Source organism: Rhea pennata, chromosome 12, assembly GCF_028389875.1.
Source record: "Rhea pennata isolate bPtePen1 chromosome 12, bPtePen1.pri, whole genome shotgun sequence".
Classification (NCBI taxonomy): domain Eukaryota; kingdom Metazoa; phylum Chordata; class Aves; order Rheiformes; family Rheidae; genus Rhea; species Rhea pennata.
The window spans coordinates 7343315-7368070 of NC_084674.1; the positions used below are offsets into that span (position 1 = coordinate 7343315).

Below are 24756 nucleotides of genomic sequence, written 5' to 3' on the forward strand. Positions count from 1 at the left end.
CCAGTGTGGGATTTGAGTTGAAGTGGCCGCGGGGGGAGGGAAACAGGGTTTATTTATTTGTGTAGTTTGTTTTTAATTTAAATAACCTTTATAATCTCCCTCCTTCGGAATAGTAAGTGATTCCTTATTTGTAAAGGCGTACCCTTGTTATCTGGCTTGAAACACTGGCTATGCTCAAGCTTTTACAATCGGGATTAATTTTTTTTAATGGCTGCAGGCAGGGGGTGGGTGGCAGGGCTGCCCGGCGGGGAAGCAAACTCTGCAAGCGCTGTTGTAGTTGCTTTTCCTCTGCCGTTGCACCATTTCAACAGCTTTTGCATCTCTCCCGGAGCCCCCGGCCCCAGGGCCGGCCTGCTGCCGCTGTTACGGCTGCGCGGCTATAAATTAGGCAGCAATGTGTTCTCGGGCCGAGCTAATGTAAGGCTGGGTAATTGCTCCGGACAGGTTTACAGCGGGGAGGTGTGAAGTGCCCGCTGTCTGTCCGCACTGCGCAGAGGCGGGAGCGGGGCCAGCACGGGCGGCAGGGCCGCGAGAGCCTGCGGAAACGGTGCCGGGAGGTCGCCTGAGCCGATGCGCAGACGGGCTCGGACATCAGGACCGCGTCCGGGGAAAGGGCTCGGGAGCGAAGCGCAGGAGAAGCGTTTCTTCAGAGAGCTTGACTCTGTACAGCAGAGGAGAGGGAACGTGATTAGAGGAGAAAGCGGTGATGTTATCCATCCCCGAAGGACGGGAGTCGCGAGGTGTCGGGCGCCGGTGCCCTTACTAGCAGGGAGGAGCGCTCGCTCCGCGCTCGAGAAAGCCCTGGTGGCAGGGCTAATGGCAGTGTACCGCGACCGCTGGAGCTGGCTGAGCGTGCCAGAGTCGGCGTGACGTGCTTGATTGAGCAACGCTTAATTGCGCCGAGTGTTTGGCTCAGCCTCGCTCCTCTGTTCCCCATCCCGGGCGGTTGCACCGAAGGCCTCCTCACACCTCCGCGGCCTCCTGCAGATTTCTGCTGGATGGCTTGAAGCACGGCAGCGCGCCTCTAAAGCCCAAGTGAAAATTCGGCAGTTGTTCAGGGCATTATAGCCAGGAAGCGGCCAGGCCGCGTCGGGCGCTCTGGGTAAGCGTAGGACCGTGCCTCAGTGCCGGAGGAGCGGGGAGTGGATTCAGCGAGAGCAATACCCTTAACTTTAATTGTTGACAAGGATATTTTGGATATACGATTTCCTAAAACCTTTCGTTAACGTTTCCTGTCAGTCAGCCTCATTCAGCTGGCTTCTCTGCTCTTGACTCTCCAGGCTTTTACAGCATTTTCTAGAGGCCTTTTCTCCTCGGGTTTAGAGGTACTCTGTCTCTGCAGGCACGTGCATGCACACACGTTTCTGTAGCCAAGTCCTTCCCAGCTTGGAATTGCACTGCTCTTGTATTACCTTATGGGCAAGTGTCCAATTCTGAGCAAGGGAAAAATAGAGATTTTGGATTCTTTTTCTCTGTGCTGAATAACAACCTGCTTTTTTCCTAGCAGAGCTATAAGCAGGAAACTTCAAGTATAGGTAGGAGTTTCCAATTAATTTCAGAAAGTCATTAGTAAATACGAATGGGACATTTTTCTTCAGCAGCATTTTAAAAAGTTTGCTTATAAGGAGTTTATTGATCTAGCAAATATATGGATAACGCAAGCCTAGAGGTGTAAGATAGTTAATGTGTAACCATTAAGTAGACTGACTTGGACACTTTTGTGTGTTCACATTGCAATTAAAGCTTGTAAATATGGAGAGTGTTTTTATGTAGTATAAAATGAGAACCTTTATTCCAGAGAAGGTGTTCATGGAAAAGGTACGGTTTGTGTAAGTGTGTTCATGTGACTTAGTGCTGCAGCAAAAAGCCAGCTACAAGTGCTGATTCACGATTGCAATATCACCATGTTTTGGCTTCCCCTTCCGAGAGACAGTTTGGTATATTAAAATTCAGATATTTCACAGTGTCATTCTGCATGGACTATTTTGTTTTGAGCCTCTCGAACCAAGGACTACATTGTTGCTGTAGACAGATTTTTCTTTTTTTTTCTTTTTTGTTTTTTTCCTTTTTTGGCTCTGGCTCCCTGTGTTTTCTCATTTCAGAGCAACTTTGGTGATTGCATCAAATTTGTTGAAGATTTCATAAATTGTTTTCCTACTGACTAAACTGATCAAGCAGTAAACACTTTCCATAACGCCTGTGAATCTGTCCTGGTTAAAGTACGTATTTTAGCGTTACAGGGCAACTAAGGACATCAGGATTATAGAAAGGTTTTGGTTTCTGTTCTTCACCTTTTAGACCAGACAGCATGTTTCATAGAAAGTGCAGACTTGATGGTGGAGGCTTAGTGGCCAGAGTACATACGTTATGCAATAGCTCCTCTTTACCACTAAGAGAAATTCAGATTGAAAAACAGACGACTGGCACTGAACGCCCTACCGAGCGGATGGACTGGTACTGCCAGTTGGGCAAACTGCGGAGGGGACAGGGCATGAACGCACGAGCCTTTACTTCCCAACGTCTGCCAATAAATAAATAAATAAACCCCAGCCAGCAACCTCAGAAAGGTAAAACTAAAATTCCTGGTTTCCATCAGCTTTGGCTGCCTAGGCTTTGCACTGTGGCAGGGGTGTTTTGCTGAGCGTGTGAGATAACACTGCAGAAACAACTGCCTGATTTAACCTTTTGTCCAGACTATGCTACAAAGCAGTACTACAGAGGTATCTGGCTGAAGTTAACAATCCTCTGGCGTATTCACTAAGAGAACTGCAGCAGAGAAGGCAGGTTATTTCCTATACGACACTCTGGAGAAGGTTCAGTATCACTTAGTAAACTTCTGCAAAGCCATTTCCTGCAGATTTTGTTAGAGCAAAGCTAGATTATACATTTCCAGTTGCAAAATACATTACAACTTATTTTTACACAATTTTAACTGGTTTGCAAAAAGATTTCTAGAGGGGGGAGCCTGTGTGTTTGGAAGATTCTGAAAATTTCTTGTTTCATACCTGCTTGCTGTGACAAATTGAGGAAAGTGGGTTGTTTGTTAATGTGGTGTGTTGCTGTAGCACTAAGCCAGGCTTGGAAATTCAGATTATATTTTAGAGTGCAGGAGTCCCGTGGTCGACTGAGTTGGTGGCCCATTTAGCCCAGGATCTGGATCCTGTTTCTACCAATACCTGTTTTTAATAAAGTCTAGTAAAAATACGTAGTAAACAACCAGTTTGTAGCGTGCCCCGAGGAGAAGCATCTCCTGTGATCAGACACTGTTGGCTGCTTGAGTGGGAAGGTTTGTTGCCCTGCTCCTTTAGGAATCCAATGTTGCACTACACAAAACCTGCTTTTTTTGTTGTCTTTTTAAATGCTATTAAGTGTGTGGCTTCACAAATGTAGTAACAGTTTGCACAGGTGTATTCTACCTGTGTGGCTTTTTCAGCCTTGTGATATGCTCTTACTTTCGTTTGCTTGGACTTGGCCTCTTGTGTCATCTCCTGCCGCCCCGCTAGTGGGCTGCTGCGGGATCCCCACTGTGGTTCCTTTCCAGATTCCTTCATCTCTTTGCACTTGAAACGCTGCATTTCTTTTCCACCCCTTTCTGTAATTAGAACAGTGTGTTTTCCATGAGCCCTAAAAATTTTCTTTTTCAGATCCCTGTCACATGGTGAAGTTTCTTTTCCTTGTTTTCTCCAGAGATTAATGTGTCTCCTCTCCAAAGGATATGGTTTTATTTCCCTGCAAGCAGTGGGTGCACCTGTGGCCCTCCCCATGCAATAGCAAACCTTGGGAGCGCCTTCTGCACTCATGTTCTTTAAATGATTGCTTTTTGGATTGAGAGGTGTTGGTGCAAGGCCAGAGCGTGTTTTGCCCCACGAGATGCGTAGTGCGAGTAGTGAATGGCAGGTTCCTTGGCATGGGGCCCAGGCTTGCAAGGACCACTCGGAAGAGCGAAAGGGCGTTTCTGCACTTTGCCTAATTGTAGTGTTAGCTTTTCAGTTTTCAATGTCGGTCAGGTTGCCACCCACGTGGAGGTTCTTGCTTACTAGATGCCTTTTATTTTCAGAGGCCACCAAGCAGATGGCATTACTTTGGATTTTTCTGGAGTGGGATGGGCTCAAAACAGGAGGGATGGATTTGGCCATCTCTTACCATGTTCCTGCAGAATTTGCTGTCAGGTGAGCTCTTCATTTGGATGAAATTATTCCCTGTGTTTAGAGCTGTGACTGGAGCCTCTGCTGGTATATAAACACCTTCTGGTGGGTAAGTTACTAAAATAGACTTATAGCAAGAAATCTGTTCTGAAACGCCAAGTGCAGCAACATGACTCTAGCAATAATAGTTGAAATAAGGCAGAATGAGCTTATCAAGATACCTTTTGAATCCAGCAGTTTTGCAAGAGATTGGGTCTTGCTTTCCATAGCCAAAGAAAACGGAAATGTTCCCCTTCCCATCCCACTAGTAACCTAATGAGGGAAGGATAAAAATCGATAGAAGAGAATTTGTTTCTTGATTCGACTTTAATAATGACTACCCTTGCTTTGAATTAGCTTCAATGCTTTTAGCTGAGGAATTGCACAAATCCAAGGCAGTTCATTGAATAATAAATCAAGGCATCAGTCCAGCAAAGTACATTGTAGGCCTTTGAAGTTGAAAAAATTACCTAGGGTCTGAAGGCAAAATCAATGCTCAGCTTTGGTGTCTGGCTGATGCTAATGTGGGATTTGCTTCACCTGTTCTGCCCCCGCATCCACTTGCCTGGTACTCCTGAGGGGTTAAAAGTGATTTGAACAGCAAAAAAGCTGCAGCTTTGACCATTGGAAATAGGGGCCTGCGGCACTGTCTTCTGATCCCGGGAAGTCCTTAGATATCAGTTCCTTCAGTGGGAACAGCAAGCTCATTCTAACAACTTCCTAAAGCTTTATTGGCTATAATTTTTCCTCTTTCTCTGAGTATTTCTACAGTTTTCACTAATAAAGAAGTCTGGCTTTATAAATGGAAGGAGTTGAAAAATAGCACCAATAAAAACTGTAAAACTCTCAAACATTTTTCAAATAGTGCTTCTGTAAAAGATGAAGCATTATATGCTGAGGCAGAGAGTGTAATAAAGATTTTTACTGGCACTCTTCACAGCTCAGTCATAAGCCATACAGCTGTCCTGAACTCCACTGATGGTCGTCTTGTCTATGTACAGCTATAGCTGTACTGTGATCTACGCTCACACGTGCGTAGACCTGTACAGGTGCATATGTGCGTTTGGCCGTATGCATGTCGATAAATTCATACACGTAGTGAAGCACATAGCCACGTAAATACACGTAAATTACTTGAAACAGGAAGAATATATTCTTACTTGTGCTGCTCTGCTGTATTTAATGAGGAATGTGATGGCTGATATGTAATGACTGGAAAGCAGCGATAGATTTAAACCCGTGTAGCTTCCTTAAGGCATTCTTTGGGCAGAGGCTTGGGTGCCAACTTCGTCTGCTTTGAAATTGTTGCAGATACCCGCTGCTCTCTAAGCAGTAAACACTGATACAGGAATTGCAGCAAAAAGCATCCAGAATGCTTGTTCTGATAGACAGCCCTGCTCATGCAGCGCATGCATCAAGACAGGAGTAATGTTGTGAAATAGTACAGTTAAAATATTCCCATGTCAGTGTGGCTTTATAGAAAATTCCCTTTCAGATATTCAGCATATTCCAGTTTTCTGTAGTGCTGGTCACATTTTTAAAATAAAGAGCCTCTTCTAGAGGAGTGCCATTTTCTGTGTCGTACTTCTGGTAACCACAGGCATGGACATCCGTTAGACTTTTTCCTTACATTGATTTTGCATGTAAGCAAACAGTACGTGACCTGCTGGCTTTTGTCTAATGACAGGAGTCTGTGAAGCACCTTTTGGAAATTTCTACCTCATGCTGTTACGTTGGTGATGTGCTTCAGCCTTTTGCTGTCTTTGCCAAAGATGGTAATACAGCTGTTTGCCATCTGGTGTTCCAGTTTGTGATGTAGGGAGGAAGCTGCATCTGCTGTTTTCAGGCCATGTGCAGAGAAAGCAGGTTTATCTAGAAAGCAGTTCTGCTTAGGACCTAAAATATGGAGTAGATTAACTTGGGAGTTTCTTCTGGCTTTTCATTGTCAAGTGAAAGGTAGTTTCATGGTAGATTTATTTGCCTTGTTTTGCAGCAAATGTTTATATAGCTTAGCCTTTATTTCTCTTGAACTAAGTGGAAATGGTTTCTTATAAATGCAACCTTTCCATCTTGAAGGTCAATTAAAACAGGTTAGAGGTCAGATAAAATAAAGGGACAGAACATTTGCTTCTTGCTGTATCTATTTCTGTAATGTTATCAATGCATGTGGTTTTATTTCTAGCATTTTGTTCCAGGGCTTCCTCTAAAACTGAACAAATTGAGTCACTTGGATGCAGTACAGCTTCCAATTTGGGGTTAGAAATCCATTAAATTGCTTGGTGCTTTATTGGCAATATAAAACTGCCTGGAATGGAAGTGCATTATGATTGGACATTGATTACTCGAAAGGAGAGAGGGTTGATGCCTGTGTAAACCACCCACCTCCAGCCATGATAGCCAACTTGTAGGGTTTTTTTTTTAGCTTAAAATGTGCATGTTTTGCCCTTAAAGCACTGTTCATTATTACAAAAAAAGAACTATTTTGAACTGAAAATGGAGAGCTGTCCACCATATGTTTTTTCACACCTCGAGGGTGTTAGAGCTGGCCAGACAGCGTACAGTGCTGCCAGCCTTTGACTGCTAGTCCTTTACCTGGTGCTTTGAGAGCACACGTGTAATTCTTTTTCATGTGCAAGCCAGCCTGTGAGATCTTTGGAGTTTGTCAGTCCCTGGTACCGAAAATTGCAAGAAATACTCTTGTCTAGTTGGATTTTAAGCTGTGTAGTGGGCATAGCAGTGCAAGAAGTCCCCCATTGTAATTCCACTCGCAGCTGGATTGCGGCTAGGATCAGAGAGTAATTTATTTTTCATGCATTTTGCTACAAAACTGTCCAAGTGTTTTGAGACCTGTGTTACTGCCGTTAAGTGGGAAGATGAGAAAAAGGGTGTCCTGTCCCTCCCCCCAAACCTGGAATGGACTGTGCTGAAAGATGTTTTGCAGAGTTGGCTACTTTGGCTTTTGTCAGTTAATTTGTTGAATTTTGCAGCTGATCGGATGAGACAGAAGTGTTAATCAAAGTGCCTTTCTCCGATGAGTACAGGGCAGGTTCACCGTTCACACCTGGTGAGTGTGTGCAGGCGTGTGAGCGAGAGTCACTGGTGAACCAGAGCAACCAGAGCAAATTTTTTCCCTCCTCTTTGCCTGACTAGTTTTAACCAGCTCACAAATATTCCTTTGTGCTGCTTCCAAGCCAATGTGTTTCTTTTTTTTTTTTCTTTTTTTTTTTTTGGGGGGGGGGGGGGATTGGTCCTCCCTGATTAACTATTAATAAGGAGAACAGAGAGAGAACGAAAAGATGAGTAAACACTCGCGCGGGTCCCTGCCCTCGCCGCGGCATTAATGATTGACCGGGCTCCGCTCTGGCGGTGGCAAGGGGCGGCGGAGCGGTGCCCCGCGCCGGGGCCGGGCCGGGCCTTGGCCAGGCTGTGCCGCGTGGGCCTGCCGGCCTGAGCAGGCTCGGCGGGGGAACGGGCTCTGCAGGGTGGTCTCGTGGCGCAGAAGTTTAGGGGCGGGTTTGGTGCTCCCGCGTTGCTGCCCTCCTCCTGGCCCCGATGTAACGGGGGAGTAAGCTCGTTTAGCCCGTGCCGAGCCGTGGGGCAGGGAGCACCTTCTGCCATCCCTGCAGAAGGGCACAGTCCAGACACAGCACTTCCTACGCTGCTCCCCTGCTCGTGCAAAGCTGTGTGCTCACGCGGTGCCGCTTGCTAAGGGCGCGCTGCGAGAGCTAGGTCCCGTGACGTTCACCAAATGAAAGTATCTGACAAATAAACCGTGGTGCTGGAACGCTGCAAAAACTTCTTCTCTGTTAGTTAAACACTGACCTTACCAGAAATGCTTGTGGACATGATTGAAACCACTTGAATGCCTGGAGAGAGCAGAGCACGTTACAGTTCTGTGTTTTAGTAGAAAACATATCTTAAAATATGGGTTATTAGATATTATTGAATGATTGTTGACCTCGGATGTTTTCTTAAACCGTGCAAACTTCTGAACAGTGCACAGGGAGTTTGAGTTATCTCTTTTTCATCTGAACTTGACCTGTAACCCGCAGCTGGATTTTGTGCAGTCACGTGATGGGGCTTTTAGGTTGCCAGCAGTCGAATGTATTGCTGTGGATCTCCAAGCTTTTCTGCGTCTGAAACAGCCAGCGGTTTAACGTGGTTTATCTGCTGTGAGTACTTGTGAAAACTACACAACTTTCAGATGAAAATATTTGCTTCTTCAGAGATAGCAGTGTTTTTCTGAACTGTAACTTGTAGTTAAAGCTGGTTTATCGATGTAGCTCTTGTGTATTACGGATCAGTTAATGGAGGCTTAGCAGTTGTTCTAAGGGACGCATGTATAGTAAATTATATAGTTGTTAATCCTCAATAAATTGGTTTAGTATGTTGAATACACAGTGGGGAACCTTAATTGAAAATGTCAGTAAAGAAGTCATGGCCTTTATTGATTTACCTAAGAAACACAGTGGTAATGGAAGCAGAACCAATTTGTTTCATGTGTATTTTGTTTATGAGCAAAACTTCTAGCCATTGCATTAGCATTTTAATACCCAATGTATTTTGCCATGTGGCAGCAAAATCTCTGAGAAATTGGGAAAGATACTTGCCATAAATTAAAAAAAAAAAAAAAGAAAAAAAAAAAGAAAAAAAGAGAAGTTACTGTTACAGACTGGAGCAAGAAACTTCCTTTCTAGTTTTGGTTTTAGGATATGTCTTTCTCATGACGTTAAGTAGCACTTTAATTAAACAAAACAATAAACTGAGAACAAACCCTATGGGCATCTGAGCAGATTAAAGGTGGAGTTTATTTGTGGATTAAAAAAACTTCCATGTTCTGATTTTCCTTTCCAGTTTCTTACGTGTCACAGGTGGCAAACCAGGATTGTTTTATGTTAAATTAAATAAACTTATTTTTATTTAGATGTCCCTGCCTGCTTTGTTTTTTGCTTTGAGGCAATTCTCGCAGCTGACGGCTGCGTGTGTTTCAGAGGAGAGAATCCATTTCCTTCAGGCAGTGCAGCTTAATAGAAGCAGCAAATAAAGTGAAAAATTGCTGCAATTAAATATCGTCTGCTCTAATCCTTGCAGCATCCCCTGTTCCCCAGTGCACAATGCCGCCTTTGACTGTGCTGTCGTACTTGGAGCAGAGGAACATGCAATCATAATAGGAGGTTTTGTAGCTGTAGTAACTGCAGGCCGTGTGGCTGCTCCTTTTATTTTTTCAGAAGCAGAGAAAACTTCGCTGAATACACTGTCACACCTCCTTCGTGCTTGCTTAATCTTGCCTGTGCTTGCGTTGATCTGGATCCCTACTGGCTGCCGTAAAGTAAAGGAGAGGGCTGTAGGGGATTCCGGGAGCACACGCCCTGGGGTCCTTTTGGGGCGCCCTGCGGAGACACAGCCTCACAGTCCTCCCTCTACCATTGATGCCATTGGATGGCTTTCAGGTTACTTCACTTTCTGCAGTCTCCTTTTACTTTTTTTGGAGTGCGGTGCTGTTGAAATAATGACAGAACTTTCACTGAATGGACCACAGGATCAGGCCTTGCGGAAATGAGTACGTTCACTTTACTCTTGAAGCTGCTGAGGCATAGCAAGAGGTGTGTAAACACTTGAGATGCCCAAGTGCTTTGCACATGTATTGCAATGTACTTGTATATGCGTATTAGTACATGGAAAGAAAAAAATAGCCTCAAATTGATCTCTTTCTTTGAAATAATAAAAGATCTTCAAATCCTGGGGTATTTCAAAGATATGATTTTTCCAACAAAACCCCTAAACTGGAGAGGATTCCATTTTTGTTTATCTAAGCTTATTAAAATAGAAGGAAAGAAGATCCTAGGTTTTGTCCAGATGCATTTGTATAAACCTAGCAGGGCCTAAAATAACCTGACTCTGCCATTTTTAAAGATGCAAACATTTAAGAGCCCCTTGCCTTAGGAGATTTAGAAACCCCGGCTGCAATTCAGTATTACTCCACGCTTTTGTCAAGGAATTTGCTGTCCTTGGGAAACTGTTGCGAGCGAACTCTCCTGGGCTGTCTGGGAGAGCTGGGATACCGATAAAATCGTATTCTTCACGTTTTCAGCCTGCCTCGAGCGTTATGCAGGCCCACCAGTCTGCTCTGGTGGTTGCTTACCCGGTTTGTGTGCAGAAATGTCTTTGCTTGCCAGATGTGTGGTCTCCGGGTTCTCGTGAGCCGAAGCAGTCGGGAGTGCAAAGTGGTGGAGCAGAAAGTCAGGCCAGAGCTCAAAATGTGCCTCCAAAAGTTGGTCACATATGAGAAGAGAGTTCCCCAATTCCTTGAATCATATTGACCGCATGTTATATTAAATTGTAGTCCTGTACAATGGATCACAATGATGTGGTTTTAATTAGTGTTATTTGCATTAATGACTGTGTGCATCTGCTGGAATCAGCATGGTATTGATTCTTTGGTAATCATGCTGCAAGAATTTCCTTTAGACAGTATTGTTAGTCATGACAGAGTGATTCACGGTGCAGTTTGCTTGGTGTCTGGATGACCTCTCAAAGTTTGTCTTCACTGTCAAATTAGCTCATGTTATGGCTTGAGGATTGCCCTTAAGTTGACTCCCTTCTGCACATAAAGCCCCTTATATGAGCATGCTATTAACCCAAGCTAATATGATGCTGCTGCTGTTAATTTGAGCTAGTATGAGTAAAGCTCGAGTGAGCACAATAGGTTAGCCGATAACACGACCTTTCTGTAATGGGGTGCAGTTTCACCCACGCAAGTGCTACTTGTCCTCCCATGTCTTTCAACATCTCTTTCTTCTCTGCAAAAGAGCTTGCTGCTTACTTGCAGCAATGAGCAGAGACATTCACCTGCTGATGCCCTGTGTTTTGGTGCTCTTGCCTCTGTTCAAGAGGCGCTGTTGCTGAATCTTGGTGCAGGAAGCTTCTCTGCACCAGCAATGTCCCTTGTCTTGCACACTGGGTGCCCAAGACAGACAGACAGACAGCACCCTAGAATATGCTGCACAAGAAATTGCCAGGGCTTAGCTGACTGCAGTTGTGGGCTCCCCAGAAAGCTGAGCATCGTGCAGACTGCATGGCTTGTTTCACTACCGCTCGGTGGTGTGGGAGCTTGCATCTGAGGCTGGCTGAGCTGCAAGACCTAGAGAGTGCAGATTCCTCAGGTGAAGCCTTTGTGAAAGAATCTCTGTCTTTCCTCACCTTGGGCCTGTTAAGCTAAGCTAGAGGGCAGTGGGATAGAGGTGGGGGTGGTGAGCAAGCCTTGGGGTATAAGAATCTGTGGTTCTGTATCAGTTTAGTAGTCATGCGAAGGAAATGTGGGAATGACTGGTGGGTTGGAGGAGCATTTCACCATGTCAGGCTTCAGCTTCTGGCAGCGTCAACCATTTCAAAGGAATCTGCAAGAGGTGATTTAGGACTAGCATATCTAGTGTGTAAAAGCTCATTCTAACTGTAATCGACGTCAGTGGCTTATGCAACTCCATGCAGTGGCCGTTGGTTTTAGGGGAGGCCTGAGGAACTGTTGTTTAGGGGAAGATGCTGCCATGCAATGCAGTTGTCAGTAGCTGGGGCTAGCTGCAGTAGCTGTTTGGCTGCTGTCTCTTGTGTCAAGGTTTGGGATTTGTCTTGCACACAAGGGGGGAAAGTAAGTTCTAAAGCTGCTTCTTTCTGTCCCCAGTGTCAGTGTAACTCTTTGATTACATTGTGCTTCAGGCTTCTTGTGGGAGACTTGATGAGCTATAATACGCTTGGTTTTGACTGTTAGGAAGGTGCTGAGTTAAACCTTGCATGTCACTGCTTGTGAGGACTCCGCTGCTTCTTTGGAAGCTCAAAAAACTTGTTTAAAGGGGATAAATGCAAATCTGCTTTCTTCTGTACACAGCTGTATGCTTTTAGCATGGGCAATGTGTTCCTTCTCTTGTTTCTCTGACTCCCATGGCCAAGCTAATTCAGCTGCATTGCTTTTCATACCCAGTCAAGTGTGTATGGGCCTCCATTCCAGTGCTGTAAAGCCAGCTGCAGCCATGTGGGAAGAGGCTGGTGCCTATTGAGCGAGCTGTGGCCTAGGCAGCTATCTTTCGACAGATTAGCCAGAGGAATTTCTATCGCGGGATGCGATTGTTCTGGGCCCTGGGCTCCCTTTTGTGCTCGGGCAATGAAAAGTTGTGTTATGACAATAGTTGACAAAGTGTTTAATGAAAGCTGGAGTTGGCAGTGGCAGAGCTTCGAGCCATCCTCCTTTTCTCCTCTGCCTGTCATCAAAAGGTGCAGAAACGCTTTTGACATAATCTTCCCCACTGACAGATAAATGGTTTTGACATAAGGGTCGGAAACCTTCACCTCACCGAACAGAATTCAACTGTCATCGTGGTGAACGGAGACCAGCAGCAACATATCTATTTATTCTTTTGTCTGACAAGTCAGCCGTGCACCTCTCTTTTGAAAAGAGGGGTGGCTTTACTCCACGCTCGCTGAGTTTCCAAAGCATAGCCAGTGTTTCTGCGCTAACCTGTGGTCTGCTCCGTGCCTTCCCCAAGGAGGGTGGATTGGCGTCTTGGGGTTCAAGGAGGTACCGATTCCTCTGCACTGGCACACACAACTCTGAGCGACACCGTTATTACTGCCAGGAGATGGTTTAAAGGAGGGTTATGTGCCTGATGATTTAACAAGGCCTTCCTTTGCCTCTTCGCAATGCTCGGTGATCCACAGAGCCGTTTTTACAATGCTAGGTAAAGACAAAAACTGCTTTCTTATTCAGAGACAAGTATGGATAAATAGACAGAACGCAGCCCTTCCCATATTGATTTAACACCCTCTTAGTTCCTGATCATGGACATCTTACTGAAAGGAGGAGGAAAAACCCTGTGTCGCTGGATTAGCCAGCACAAGGAAGAGATGAAGGACGTGTAATAGCTAAATAAAGTGCAGAGTGCTTCTCATGCCATTAAGTCAAAATACTTTTATGTTTTTTTTTTTTTTAAAAAAAAAAAAAAAAAGAAAAATTGTCCACACGTCCAGCAGGCAGGATGCTGGGCAGAGGGCCATCTGCTTGGATATTCCCACACTTGGGCACAGCTAACCCAATATGCAGATATGGGTGCCAGAGAAGTGCACTAGCTGCCCAATGAAGACATGTTCTCTCTGTGTCATGCGGCAGGCATACAGCGCTGTAGACGCTGCTTTATAAATTTGAGCTGCTTTAGGGGAGTGCCGACAGGGAAGGGGTGAAGTTTTGTTTTGGGGAGCTCTTTTTCTGGAAAAAAGATGTTTCAAAACACTGATGGCAAAAGTGTATGTTCAACGTGAGAGGTTCCAGCATTGCACAGCAGAGGCAATGCATCAAACCAAGGGTTCCTCAAGGAGCGACAGCTTTTGCACTCTCCTGGGTCCCGCTGTCGCAGAGCGGAAACAGGACCGTTTCCAGTGCCGTGACAGCCGTTCCCTTACGCTTGCTGCGTTCTTGGGCTGCTTGACCAGAGAGGCTGATAGCTGCTGGGGACGCAGCAGCCTTTGCTGCGCGGTGCCCTGCGTTCAGAGCCCGTGCGTTGTGTTGGGGGAGCGCCACATGCATGCCTGACCTCGAGTTTTGAGTTTCCTTCGTTATTTGCATTACTGGAGCCCAACCAAGATCAAGGCCTCATTTCACCAGCGTTGGGCGAACCGAGACAATGCGAACCTCAATTTTATTTACAGTCTAAATAGACAAGATGGACAAAGGGTGGCTGTGGAAACAAAAGCTCTGGAGAGGTGATGTGACATGACCCGGTCACGCAGCAGGAGATTAAGAGAGCCAGGAATAGAACGGAGGTTTCCTGACTCCTGGTCCCACTGATCTATCTGTTGGAGCACACTAAGTCCTTTTACCATTCGCGTGCTTTGGCTGGCATGCCAAATACTGTCTAGTGAGGGGGATCTGAGTTCTGGGAAGTAGATCCTGTGATTGCTGAAGCTTCAGACTAGAAATTCCTGGGCATTTTAACATAAGTTAAAATATAGCTGGCCTCAGGGAAATTGAATAGAACTGTTTATTTTGGTGTATCTATTTATTCTCAAGTCTTCTATTTATTTTGCACCAAACCCTGTATTTTAAGTTTACATTTCCCCACTGATTTTTGGAGGAACACAGTATTGTATATGTAGTAAAGATAACTGGAATCTGGAGTAGGTAGCTTGAGGAGGGTTGAAGGCTTTGGCATACAGGAAGTGGGACTTGCATCCTTCAGAGCTGCTGTTTCAGGCTGCTGGAAGGGTCAGTAGATGTTTTGCAAAGCTCTGCTTGTTTTTTTGCTCAAAGCCTTTTGTAGCTACCAAAAAAAAAAAAAAAAAAAAAAAAAAAAGGACCCCAAATTCAGCTCTGAGTAGATGTTTCTGCAGCAAGCTTTGGAAGTTACTTGTCTGTGATTGTAGGAGGCAGAACACAGCTATGCCATCTGAACAGCTCGCTCGTGCAATGACTTTGGTGCTCAGAATTCTCAAATGGCAACAGCAGTAATCAGAAGGCTGCTGTGGAAGTTACTAATCCGCAATCGTGAAATTGAAATCCTCGGAGACCTTTGATTTTTTTTTTTTTCACTTTTCAGCTTCTGAAGTTCACATCGACATGGTTCGATGTTTGAGCAGCGGGTAAGCCTGGGATCTGTTCTCTTCACCAGGTGGGCAGGGATCAGTTTGGTGCCTGTGATTCTCAATGCTTGGTTCGTACCACGGGCCGTTAGCCTATGTTACTTTAAGCGCGTAGCCTACATTAGTTTAAGAAGTGCAAAGATACTGCCACAGCAGAAGACACGGAGATGTATTAAGACAGATGGATTCATGCTCAGTTATCACAGTGCCAACACTGTGGTTGTATTTCCCCTTTGCAGTTTGTCACTAGCATTTATCCCTGCTTTTTTTTTTTTTGTGTTGTGTTGAGCCTGTAGGATATTACCTGTTGCATGTTCCCTTTTTTTTTTGTCTGTACATTGGACAGGGACAAGCTCCAACCTGATTTTACTGTTAAAAAAAAAAAAAAAAAAAAAAAGGAAAAAACTAGTAATGTAATATGTGGGCAAATTGCACTTTAATTCGTAATTGTGCTATGAATATGGACTTGGCTTTCAAATGCACTCAGTTTAAACTGCAGTTTGACTTTTATTTAGATAAATGCCTTTGAGTTCATAGTGAAATGGATACCTGCTGTAGGCTGGTATTGATTTAAAGGTCTCTTGAGTGTTTTAAAAGACAGTAGGGGCTTACAGGGCAGCATATTTTAAAACTAGATGCTTGGTTAGGTCTTACACTCCTATGCAGCCCTTAACAGAATCTAGACCTGAAGCCACCCTGTGCTTTGGATTTGCAGTGCCTTCATGCACAGCAGGTATTTGTAGGAAACAGTATTTCATGCAAGATGCAAGGAGCCTTTCTCAGCCGGCTCCTTGGGAAGTCATGGGGAACAGTGTTTGTAAAAAATGCTATTGAGCGGTGCCAGCGTGCAGCAACACTGTGAGAACTTCCCATCAGTGCGTCCTAGGAGGACGGAGGATCAATAACTGCTGCTCAGCTCGAAAGAGGAGTTTATCGCTTCCTGCTAACGCTGCGGAGTTGGCCAGGTTTTTAGTCTTTCAGGTCTTGTTGATATTTGCAAGCGTTGCCATGGGCCTAAATATCTCTGTGTTACCCCAAAGTGCTGCAGTGGGTTAGCAGGAGCAATTCAAACAGGAGGTTTCTGTACGTTCTTCTCGGAGCTGTCCCTTTGGTCTGTAAGCTCCTGGGCCATGGAGTGCAGATAGGAGTTCAGTAGGTGCCTCCGTGACTTAGGCCTTGTTTACTGGTTCGGGCTCCAGGCCCGCTTTGGGTCTGCGGGCGCAGCTTCCAAACAAAGCAGATTCCCAAACCAGGGAAGATTGGCCCCTTTTCCTGTCAGACTGGCTCCCTGGTTTGAATAGGCAGCTGAATATTTGAGGGCTTATCTAAAATCAGGCAGTGAATCTTTTAGGTCGTGTTCGGAGGTGCAGTAAGAGGGTGTAACCTCCCTGTAGAGGAGAAAGAGTTGAATTTTCCGCAGGGTGATATCCTAGAGCAGGGCGTGGAGCAGGGTAAAATTAAGTAGGTCCCCCGCACAATTTTCTTACAATTGCTTGTGGTTGCTTTCTTGATACCGCCTGTCAGTTTGCCTCCTCTCCCTTTTGATTGCACACTCTTAGTAACACGCGTGTGCATCGTGTTAATTAGGCCATTTGTTAATTTCTATGTCCTTAATCACTTGGTCTTAATTGATCTGCGCTCTCCCTGTAAGCCCGTCGCTGCGGGTTCGAGCTGTCCTGTGTCGGTGTGCTGATGGGAAGGTTTTACTGCTGCTGAGCGCGCGATGGCCCAGCAGAGCATGGCAGCGGTGTCACCCTGGTTTTCAGAATCGGTGTTTTACACGTCCTTTCTCACCCCGTGCTGTTTTTTTGTCTGTTTGCTGTCCCCAGCAATAGCTGCAGTGTGTTCTTTCCAGAGGCACGTTAAACAGTTGCAATGGCTGTATTTCAAAGAGGGATGTCCTGCAAGCCAGATTTTTTTCAGATAATAGATCACAGTTTATTTGCCATCCTATGCCTCTGTGAAGTGCTGTAATACAATCTAGACTTTGACTGGCAGGTAGTTGGAAAACACTGGTTGGGGTTGCTGTGGAGCAAAACATTTACTATTGCATGAGGTTACAATACAATAACAGCAGGCAGAAAGCTGTAATTGCTGATCTTAAAGAAGGAGAGAACAATTTAGTGATATATTGATGTTATAATCTTGTTAGCAAACACGGGAAATGCAGGCAAAATACACATATATAGGCATGTACAATTACTATGTATGTAATGCATAGTGGCATATAAAAAATCCTCTGTGTGTACAGATATAAAAGAAAATTAGCAGCAGGTTTGATTGCTTCAGTTCAGACTTTAATTTGTCAGGAAATACCTTATTCATCTGTGATTAGTTACATGGTTATGAATAAGCAATAGAAGATTATAAATGTTAAATATTAAGTTGTGTAATATTAAGACAAATTAACTGTACGTGCTAAAGAGGAAAATGCTTAGGGAGAGATTGCGATCAAATGGTAGCTAAATAAAAGTGACTGTCCAGTTTATTCAGCAGAAAAGTGCTACTCAAACCCTGTTTCTTAAAGGTTCTTTTAAAACAACAGGTCATCTCCCAGTGCAAACTAGAATAATTAAGATGACTGGGTTTTGCTGAGCACAGTATAACTGGACTATGCTGATCTACTGTTTTTTATTTTAACAGAAACTTGAGCTACAACAAGTTGACGGAGATTGATCCTTCTGCCTTTGCAGGGCTATCAAACCTACGGGAAGTGTAAGTATTCTTTGCAAGGTTTTAATTATATTTTTTTAGGGCAACTTATTGAACAGAAGGAAATTGTATATAGTTTCCCAAGACTGTACCTTCCCTTAGCTAACTTGAATCAGCAGATCTGACTTAGTATGGGTGTTTTTTCACCAGTGCTGCTCTTTTTAACCAATCAATTAGCAGAACACAACATCCTAATCGGAACAGCATAGCCGTTATTGGAAATCTTTGGAATTTGCCTCCCTCTCTGTCTTGTGCAATGCTTTGAGGGAGCAGTTCAGCTAACACACCTGAACATACACACAAAGCTTCTTGCTGAAAGGATAACCCTGAAGCAAGGCAGAACAGCCTGAATCGTGATATCTGATGCCAACCTAGCCCAAATCTCCCAGGAAACAAAGGTGTAGTGTAGTGGATAACAAAGCACTTAACTGTGTCTCCTCCTTAGTCGTTTGTACTGCTTCTGGAACCAGAACAAGTTTTGTTTGAAGTCTGTTAGGAGAGCCTAAAATGACAAAGTTTTATTTGGTTTGGTGGGGGAAGAGAACGAGCTGATGAAGGTTTGAGTAGCTGTTACAGGTTCCCCTTTCTGCACTGTTGGTAAAAGAAAATTCTGTTTTGGGGAGCCACAGGATTTCCTAACTGCAGATTTGAATGAACGCTCAGCAGTTACTTGATGCGCTTGTCAGCTTTTCACAGCAATAGCAATTCCTGATGCTCTGATTTTGGGGTTTTGAAAAGTGGAAGTGACTAAAGTTGTAAGCGGTGGGTTGAGGTAATGAGCACTCATTTGAATGTTGAATTACTGGCATACTTGAGGTTTGGGCTGTGTTTGAAGAGCTACTGATGCCTCATGGGAAACTGAAAAAACATTTCCTTTCAGAAACAATGCTGTGCTCTGTGCATCTCATTCATTTGCTCTTGTCCTTTGTCTGTTTTCGTTAAGTGTTGGCTCTGGGGCTCGTGGAGGGGCCAGATTCTGTGATCCTTAAATAGGCAAAGCAATTTACTACTGTGGGACTTCTGCCTGACTGATGTCTGCAGAATTGGACCATGGGGATTAATACACTGTCTCTCCACCTGCCTAATCTCACGTGGCTCCCCTGCTTACGCTGGAGTAGAAGTCAGTTACTAGGGAACATGATTAAGGGAGGAATATGCATCAGGAGTGACTGCTGCAGCTCTCTGACATAAGTTCATAATCATCTTAGCAGTAAGGGAGAGGAGAGAAAGTGATGCAGGTGAGCAAAATGCTTCCTATAGGATTTGCTTACTCAACTGTTCTTTAAACTATGGAAAGCCTTAAATTGCCCTGTGCTTAGAGAACAGAATCACAGCCCTGATCCCATGAGCCTTTAGAGTTATTCTTACATGGCTGTGGCTTAGCAATAGCTTTTATTTGTGGAAGTGCCTGAGAGCATGTGACTTTAGCAAGCAGGCTGTTGGGAAGATTGTGTGTGGCTTCCGATTGCTTAGGTAGTGGGCTCCCTTGTGCAAAGTGCTGCAGCATCAAGAGCAGGATGGGCTCTGCACTGAGGAGGTAACTTAAAAAGATGCGAAGGGAATCGGGAAGGTAAGTAATGCAGTCCACAAAGTAATGGCACAGATAGGAGCTGTGTGCTGAATTAGAAAAGCAGGCTTAGGCAAAAGAGAAACAAAGAAGTGAGTAGGAGGGAAGGGGGAAAATCAGAAATGGGAGACTGAAAAAGAAGCAGAGGTCTGGAGTGGAGCCTGGAAGGCAGCTGCTGGAAAGTGAGGGGAAAAGCTCTATTAAAAGCCCTATATACCAATCTTGGTTGCTTTTGAGTAACAGCTAAACCACAGACCACTGAAATAAACTGCATCTCACAAAGAGAACCACATCTGTACTGCCAGAGCATCTCCTTTCTGAGATTTTTTTAAGCGCTTTACAAACATTCATGAAATAAGCATCATGCTGTGGCATGTCTTGAGAGCAAGTCAGTGTTTTGCTGCGTGCACTGTGCTGGGCAAACCAAGTCACCCTCGGGGAAAGAGATTGCCCCAAATAATAGATGCATTGATAAAAGCTGAAACCTCCCATGATGCTTCAAACATAGAGCCTGTGCTTCCAAAGTGTTACAGATGAGGCTCAGAGCTCTCTGTATGTCTCTGTATGTGCATAATTAGCACAATGTATTTTGAAAACCTTTGTTTTCTCTTGATTTTTAAGATATCCCTAAAGCAAAAGATTTCAGCTTTATAGCTGAACTTCAGTGCTTTTTTTTGGTTTATGAATGTGGTAATAAAATAATAGCCACACTTACTTTAGTTTCCATTTCTCCCTTCCCTTGGGTTTAGTCAATTTTCCTGTTTTTTAAACAAAGATTTCACCTAAGAGTTTAAGTCTGTACGGAATGAAATTTGGTAGCATGAAGCAACGTGAACCCCCCCATAGTCCCACACGATGGAATGCATCAATCCCTTTTACAAAGGGAGCCCTTGATTTCCCACCAGCAGATTGCTGAGTAGGTTGTCCACCAGTTTTGTGCTTGTTCCTACACAATATGGAGACTTTCAGATGGCAGTGAAGCTCTGAAATAAGTAACTGTGCAGCTGATGCTGCAAATGGAAGGGACTGAAGTGTGACATTGCCTACCTCCTTCAGGAGAGCTAAACTTTTTCTCACGTCCCCTTCGTTGTTCCCTCTAAGGACGTTCCCGTCCCCCTTTTATCCACTCTGGCACCTGGGTTGCTGTGAGTAGGCCCTGTTGTCCTTTCTGGGGTTGTCTCAGGTCGGATAGATCATGGGACCCGTGAAAGCGATGGTTGCCTAGCTCTCTTGTTTTCCAAGCTCATACTACAAAGTAGTAGTAATTGTGCTAAAATTCCTCTCCAAACAACTCACCTTTTATTTTCTGAAGTGCCTTTCACTGAAAGCTCTGGAGAGCTGTGCTATTTTTGAGCAGGCTCCATTTCAGCTTGACACCAGCCTGGCAACTTGACTGTAAATATTTTATACAGGTGGCCTTTCCCCCCCCCCCCCCCCCCCACTGTTACCATCCAGAGGCAGCAGATTTGTGTCATCAAAGGGGAGGGTTGGGGAGGAGAAAGGAGATAGAAATTTTAAATTTGCTGAGCTAGAAGTCTGGTGGTTTTGTTTTTGTTTTGTTTTTTTCCTATTTTGTCCCTTTACATGTGGGAGGGGGAGGATGAGAGGGAAATCCCCGGCAAATGCAAAGCTTGGCTGTCTCCACTGCATCAGCAACTGGTGTCTGTGAGCCAAGAGAGAAAATGAGGTGGGAGAACAACTTCTGAGCATGCTGTCTTACTGAGGAAGACCTGACAGGACACTGATATGAAAATCACACTTACATCAGAAGGATTTGAACACTTGTTAGATGCTGATTGGTGTTGCAGCTGCCTAGCCAGACCTGACTCAGACTGGAGGAAAGTGGGCCTAGTTCTCCCTGCTCTCCTGTGCTTTTCAAAAAGATGCTTGGTTGGATGCAGATTAAAGTATGGAACGCGTGCTTTTTAATGCTCTTTCCAGTTTGCTTTATACTTCTGAAAGCTCTAGACCTTGCGTGTAATATCAGTAACAATGAGCTTTTAGTTGTGAAGTAGAGCTCCTTGCTGAATTGCAATGCATCTGGCTTTTTTCCCTTATATTTTAAGTACAGATACAATGTTAGAGGCAGAGCTGAGGTCAAAAAGCTTTTATCCCAGCAGTGCCTGGAACTCTTTGTGAAATCAAATCTCTTGCCTGCCCTCAGAGGAGTCAGAAGGAAGTTCTGTGATGGATGTATCGCTGCCCTCTCCCACCGACCAAAAAAAATTTTTTTTTGGGGGGGGGGGGGGAAACGGCCAAAATTGAGGCTTGCCCCAACTCGTGCCCATGGCTTAGCACTTTGCAGCTTCCCTGTGCTCCTTTACCAGTTTCGAGATGCTCTGCTTCTCGCACCCAATCTGGAGTCAGATGCATCTGCAAGTTATTTGCAGGCCTCCCTCCCTTCCTGGCGAGGGGAGGCCTCGGGGAGTAAAGCGGGATGCCTTGTCGAAGCGTTATGATACTTTTCAAGACGCTGTTGTAAAGCACTCAGGAGCGGGAAGGGAATTGCTCGCTAAGCGCAAGGGCCTGATGGCCTCCCGTTTTGCCGAAGCGCTGCCAGGGGGAGCGTTCGGAGGAGGGCAGCGGTGGTTTGGGGTCAGTGGGAATCTGGCAAGTCGGGAGCGAGAGACCCTGCGAAGTTCTGCCTTGCAAACAAGTGATCTCCGGCGTTGCCGTGCGCGCTGCCCCTTGCTCGGCTTGGCAGGGGCTTGGCTTTAATTGCTTCAGCATGCGGCGGCAGGGGAGAGCAGCAAGATGGCTAAGAAATTAGGTAATTTTCAAGCAGCCAGACAAGCGACTGTTACAGTAATTAATTGACTAATTCACCATACAAACAAGGGCCCTTTAAACCAAGGAAGAGCGCGTCACATGGCAAGGATCTGTTTTCAGTCAGAAAAACACTTCAAACATTAGGCCATTGAGGGGGGACGTTTTTTTGTGTTGGCCAGGCTGGGGTTTCCAAGAGCAGGGCCCCGTCTGTAATTGCTATTAGCCCCGCAGGGCCGCCACCGAAGGGCAAGGCTCTTTAGGAAGCCCGGTGCTACCAAGATGAAAGCAAATGCCAGCCGGCCACTTGTCAGAGGGGCTACCTGGAGCAAATTGCCTGTTTCTGTCAAAGTGACTGCTCGGAGGGCTTGGGGTAGCCGTTCCCTCCCGGTGCGGGAGGCGGTGATGTGTTTTCCAGTGGGTTTAGGAAGGCTAAGTGTGAGCCAACGTTGGAAGGCTGTTGTAGGAATAACTACGGTGGTTCTCATTTAAAATAAATAAAAGGCTTGGGTTGGGACGAAGAGGTGAGACTATTGGAAAGATGCAGCAAAACCCCTTGAGATGGAGACCTCTGCCAAATAATCAGGGTTCCGGGTGAGTCAGTGATGGCAGATAGCGAGCCGCGTGTTTATACAGAGCCCTGCGCTGAGGCTGTACCTAGCTCGCGTGTGCCTCGTCTTCAGCTGCTTGTCTAAACGATGAATTTCTGCTCATTGCAGGCGACTGAACAACAACGAGCTGACTGCCATCCCATCCCTGGGAGCTGCTTCCTCCGGCGTCCTCTCCCTTCATCTGTAAGTTGCAGCTCCAGCTTGCTGCCTCTTTTATTTTGCTTTTTACTTTCAACTATCTGTTATTGTTTGTGGGGTAGATTTAACTCGCTCATGGAAAGTTTCGTGTGTGTCACACCCACTTCTGCTAACTCTTCAGATTTTATTATGAGGCTTGTTGATACCTTAATTAAGAAACATCTTCTGGAGTTCTGTGATTTATGTGAGATTATTCGATAAATCTTGCGCTGTTCTAACACAGTTTGTGAGAGCAAGGCAAAAGGTAACACTTGAAGGCTAATGAGAAATCTGCAAACACTAGAATAGATCATTTCTCTCACACTTAATTTATGGAGTGATCCAAAATAGGCAACTACTCCATCTGCCAGCTCAGCCAACTCTGTAGCAATGTCTTCCAGAGTCCCAAAAGCCAATTCTTTGCAAATCTGGATTTGTGTCCAGCTGGAGTGGAGCTGCTCAGAATTTAAGCAAACATAACTGATACAATTTATTCTTCAAAACCTGATCTTGGGTGCAGTGTGACTTTTTGACCTGTGCCCCAGCAGAAGCCAGCAAAAATAATTGCAGTTGTTGTTCAGGTGAAAGGTTCATTGGCTAGTGACCTGTCGCAGATAATTACAGTGGGTAGTGCTTCCAGGCAGCCTTCAGGAATACCAGTATGGGTAATTATGGATAATTATGAAATAAGACACCTGTAGGAGAAATTTACACTAAAACCTGTAAGGGGGTTGCTGTTCCTGCTGCTAGAGGAACACAGATACTCCTTCTTGGCTTTGTTTTTGTTTTTGTGATTGTTCTCATTATTTCCATAAACATTTCCTCCTTTGCTAAATCATTGAAATCTTAAGGTTGGTGATAACTTAGGGCAGTAAATTCTGCAGGTTAACTATATTTTGGATAAAAATATTTTTTTTCATTTTCTACCTTTAGATTTTCAGTCATTATCTCCTTCTTGTGCTATAATAGGAGTACATAATTTTACCTTCTCTTTATTTCTTTATTGTTCTTTTTTCCTTCTTTTTCCTGTTCCTGTTTGGTCATATCCTCTGCTCTTAAAACTAAGAGACTGTTCATGTTCTAATCTTTCAGAGAACTCATTCCAGACTACTAACCATTTTCATAGTCACCCTTTTAACTTCTAACTTTTTTCTTTTTTTTTGAGGGAGTGATCAGTTGGAGACATTGCTGAAGGGAATAGTGGCATTGTCATACCACCTGTATCAAAATTCTTACTACTTTAGGAGCGTGGATTTCTAAAATTGTTTTTGCATGTCTGCTTAAAATGCACACCAAGCAGGAATTTTGCTGAGGTATGCATGATGCCTCCCAATTTCCTGGGAAAGGGAAATGGTTATAGTTAATACAGATTCCAGCAATGTACTTGAGCAGTTCAGGGGATGGCTTCCAGTGTGCATGACATTGCAGCATCTGGCTACAGGCAGGTGTCCCATCCTTTCACAATTGCGCTGGATTTACTTGTCCTCGTGGTGGAAAATATCAGTGTCCAAACCATGCGATTGGTCCTCCAGGGCTTGAAAAGGCTCTGAATTACTCTGAAACAACCTTGATCCACCGACTAAAAATACATTCCTATTACTTAAATCAAGGGCAGAATAGAGTGAAATGAATTGGCACTGTTCCTTCTCTTCCATTAGGCAGTGTTAAAATATGCAAAGCAGAAGAACTCCTTCCCTGTCTTAATTCAGTTTAGGGATCTTAGGTTAAAATTGGCATTCATCTCTCTCCTAGTATGAAGTAAGTTTAGCTTTTTTTTGAGATATAGTGCCTTTGATCTGCTTCTTGGGTATACTGTGTTCGTACAGTGTTTATAAAGACCTAAAAGTACTCCTGTCTTATCACTAGCTCTGGATCTAGCGTGTGTCTTTCAGTTAAATGGATAAATAAGCACTTCATCTCCTGGGCGTAGGAGTGGCTTGTGTCTCAGCAGTTATCAGACCTGCCAAATGTGTTGCACTCAGTTGGTGTGAAACCGGCTTATTTGATGCCTGCCTGCTGCCTCTCCCCACTTCTGAGACCGCGTGTGAAGTCTGAGTCCGTGATCTGGGGCGCTGGTTGCAGCACTGCGCAGGTCCCTCCTGTAAGGCACAGTCCC

General features: G+C 44.7%; 1 protein-coding gene across 1 annotated transcript in view; it reads left to right on the forward strand.

The window, feature by feature from the left end:
* LRIG1 (leucine rich repeats and immunoglobulin like domains 1) overlaps positions 1-24756 on the forward strand; it is a 100603-nt gene that overhangs the window by 24211 nt on the left and 51636 nt on the right. The window contains exons 3-4 of the mRNA XM_062585895.1: positions 17451-17522; positions 22572-22646. Coding sequence (XP_062441879.1) covers positions 17451-17522; positions 22572-22646 — 147 coding nt within the window. The remainder of the gene's footprint in view (positions 1-17450; positions 17523-22571; positions 22647-24756) is intronic.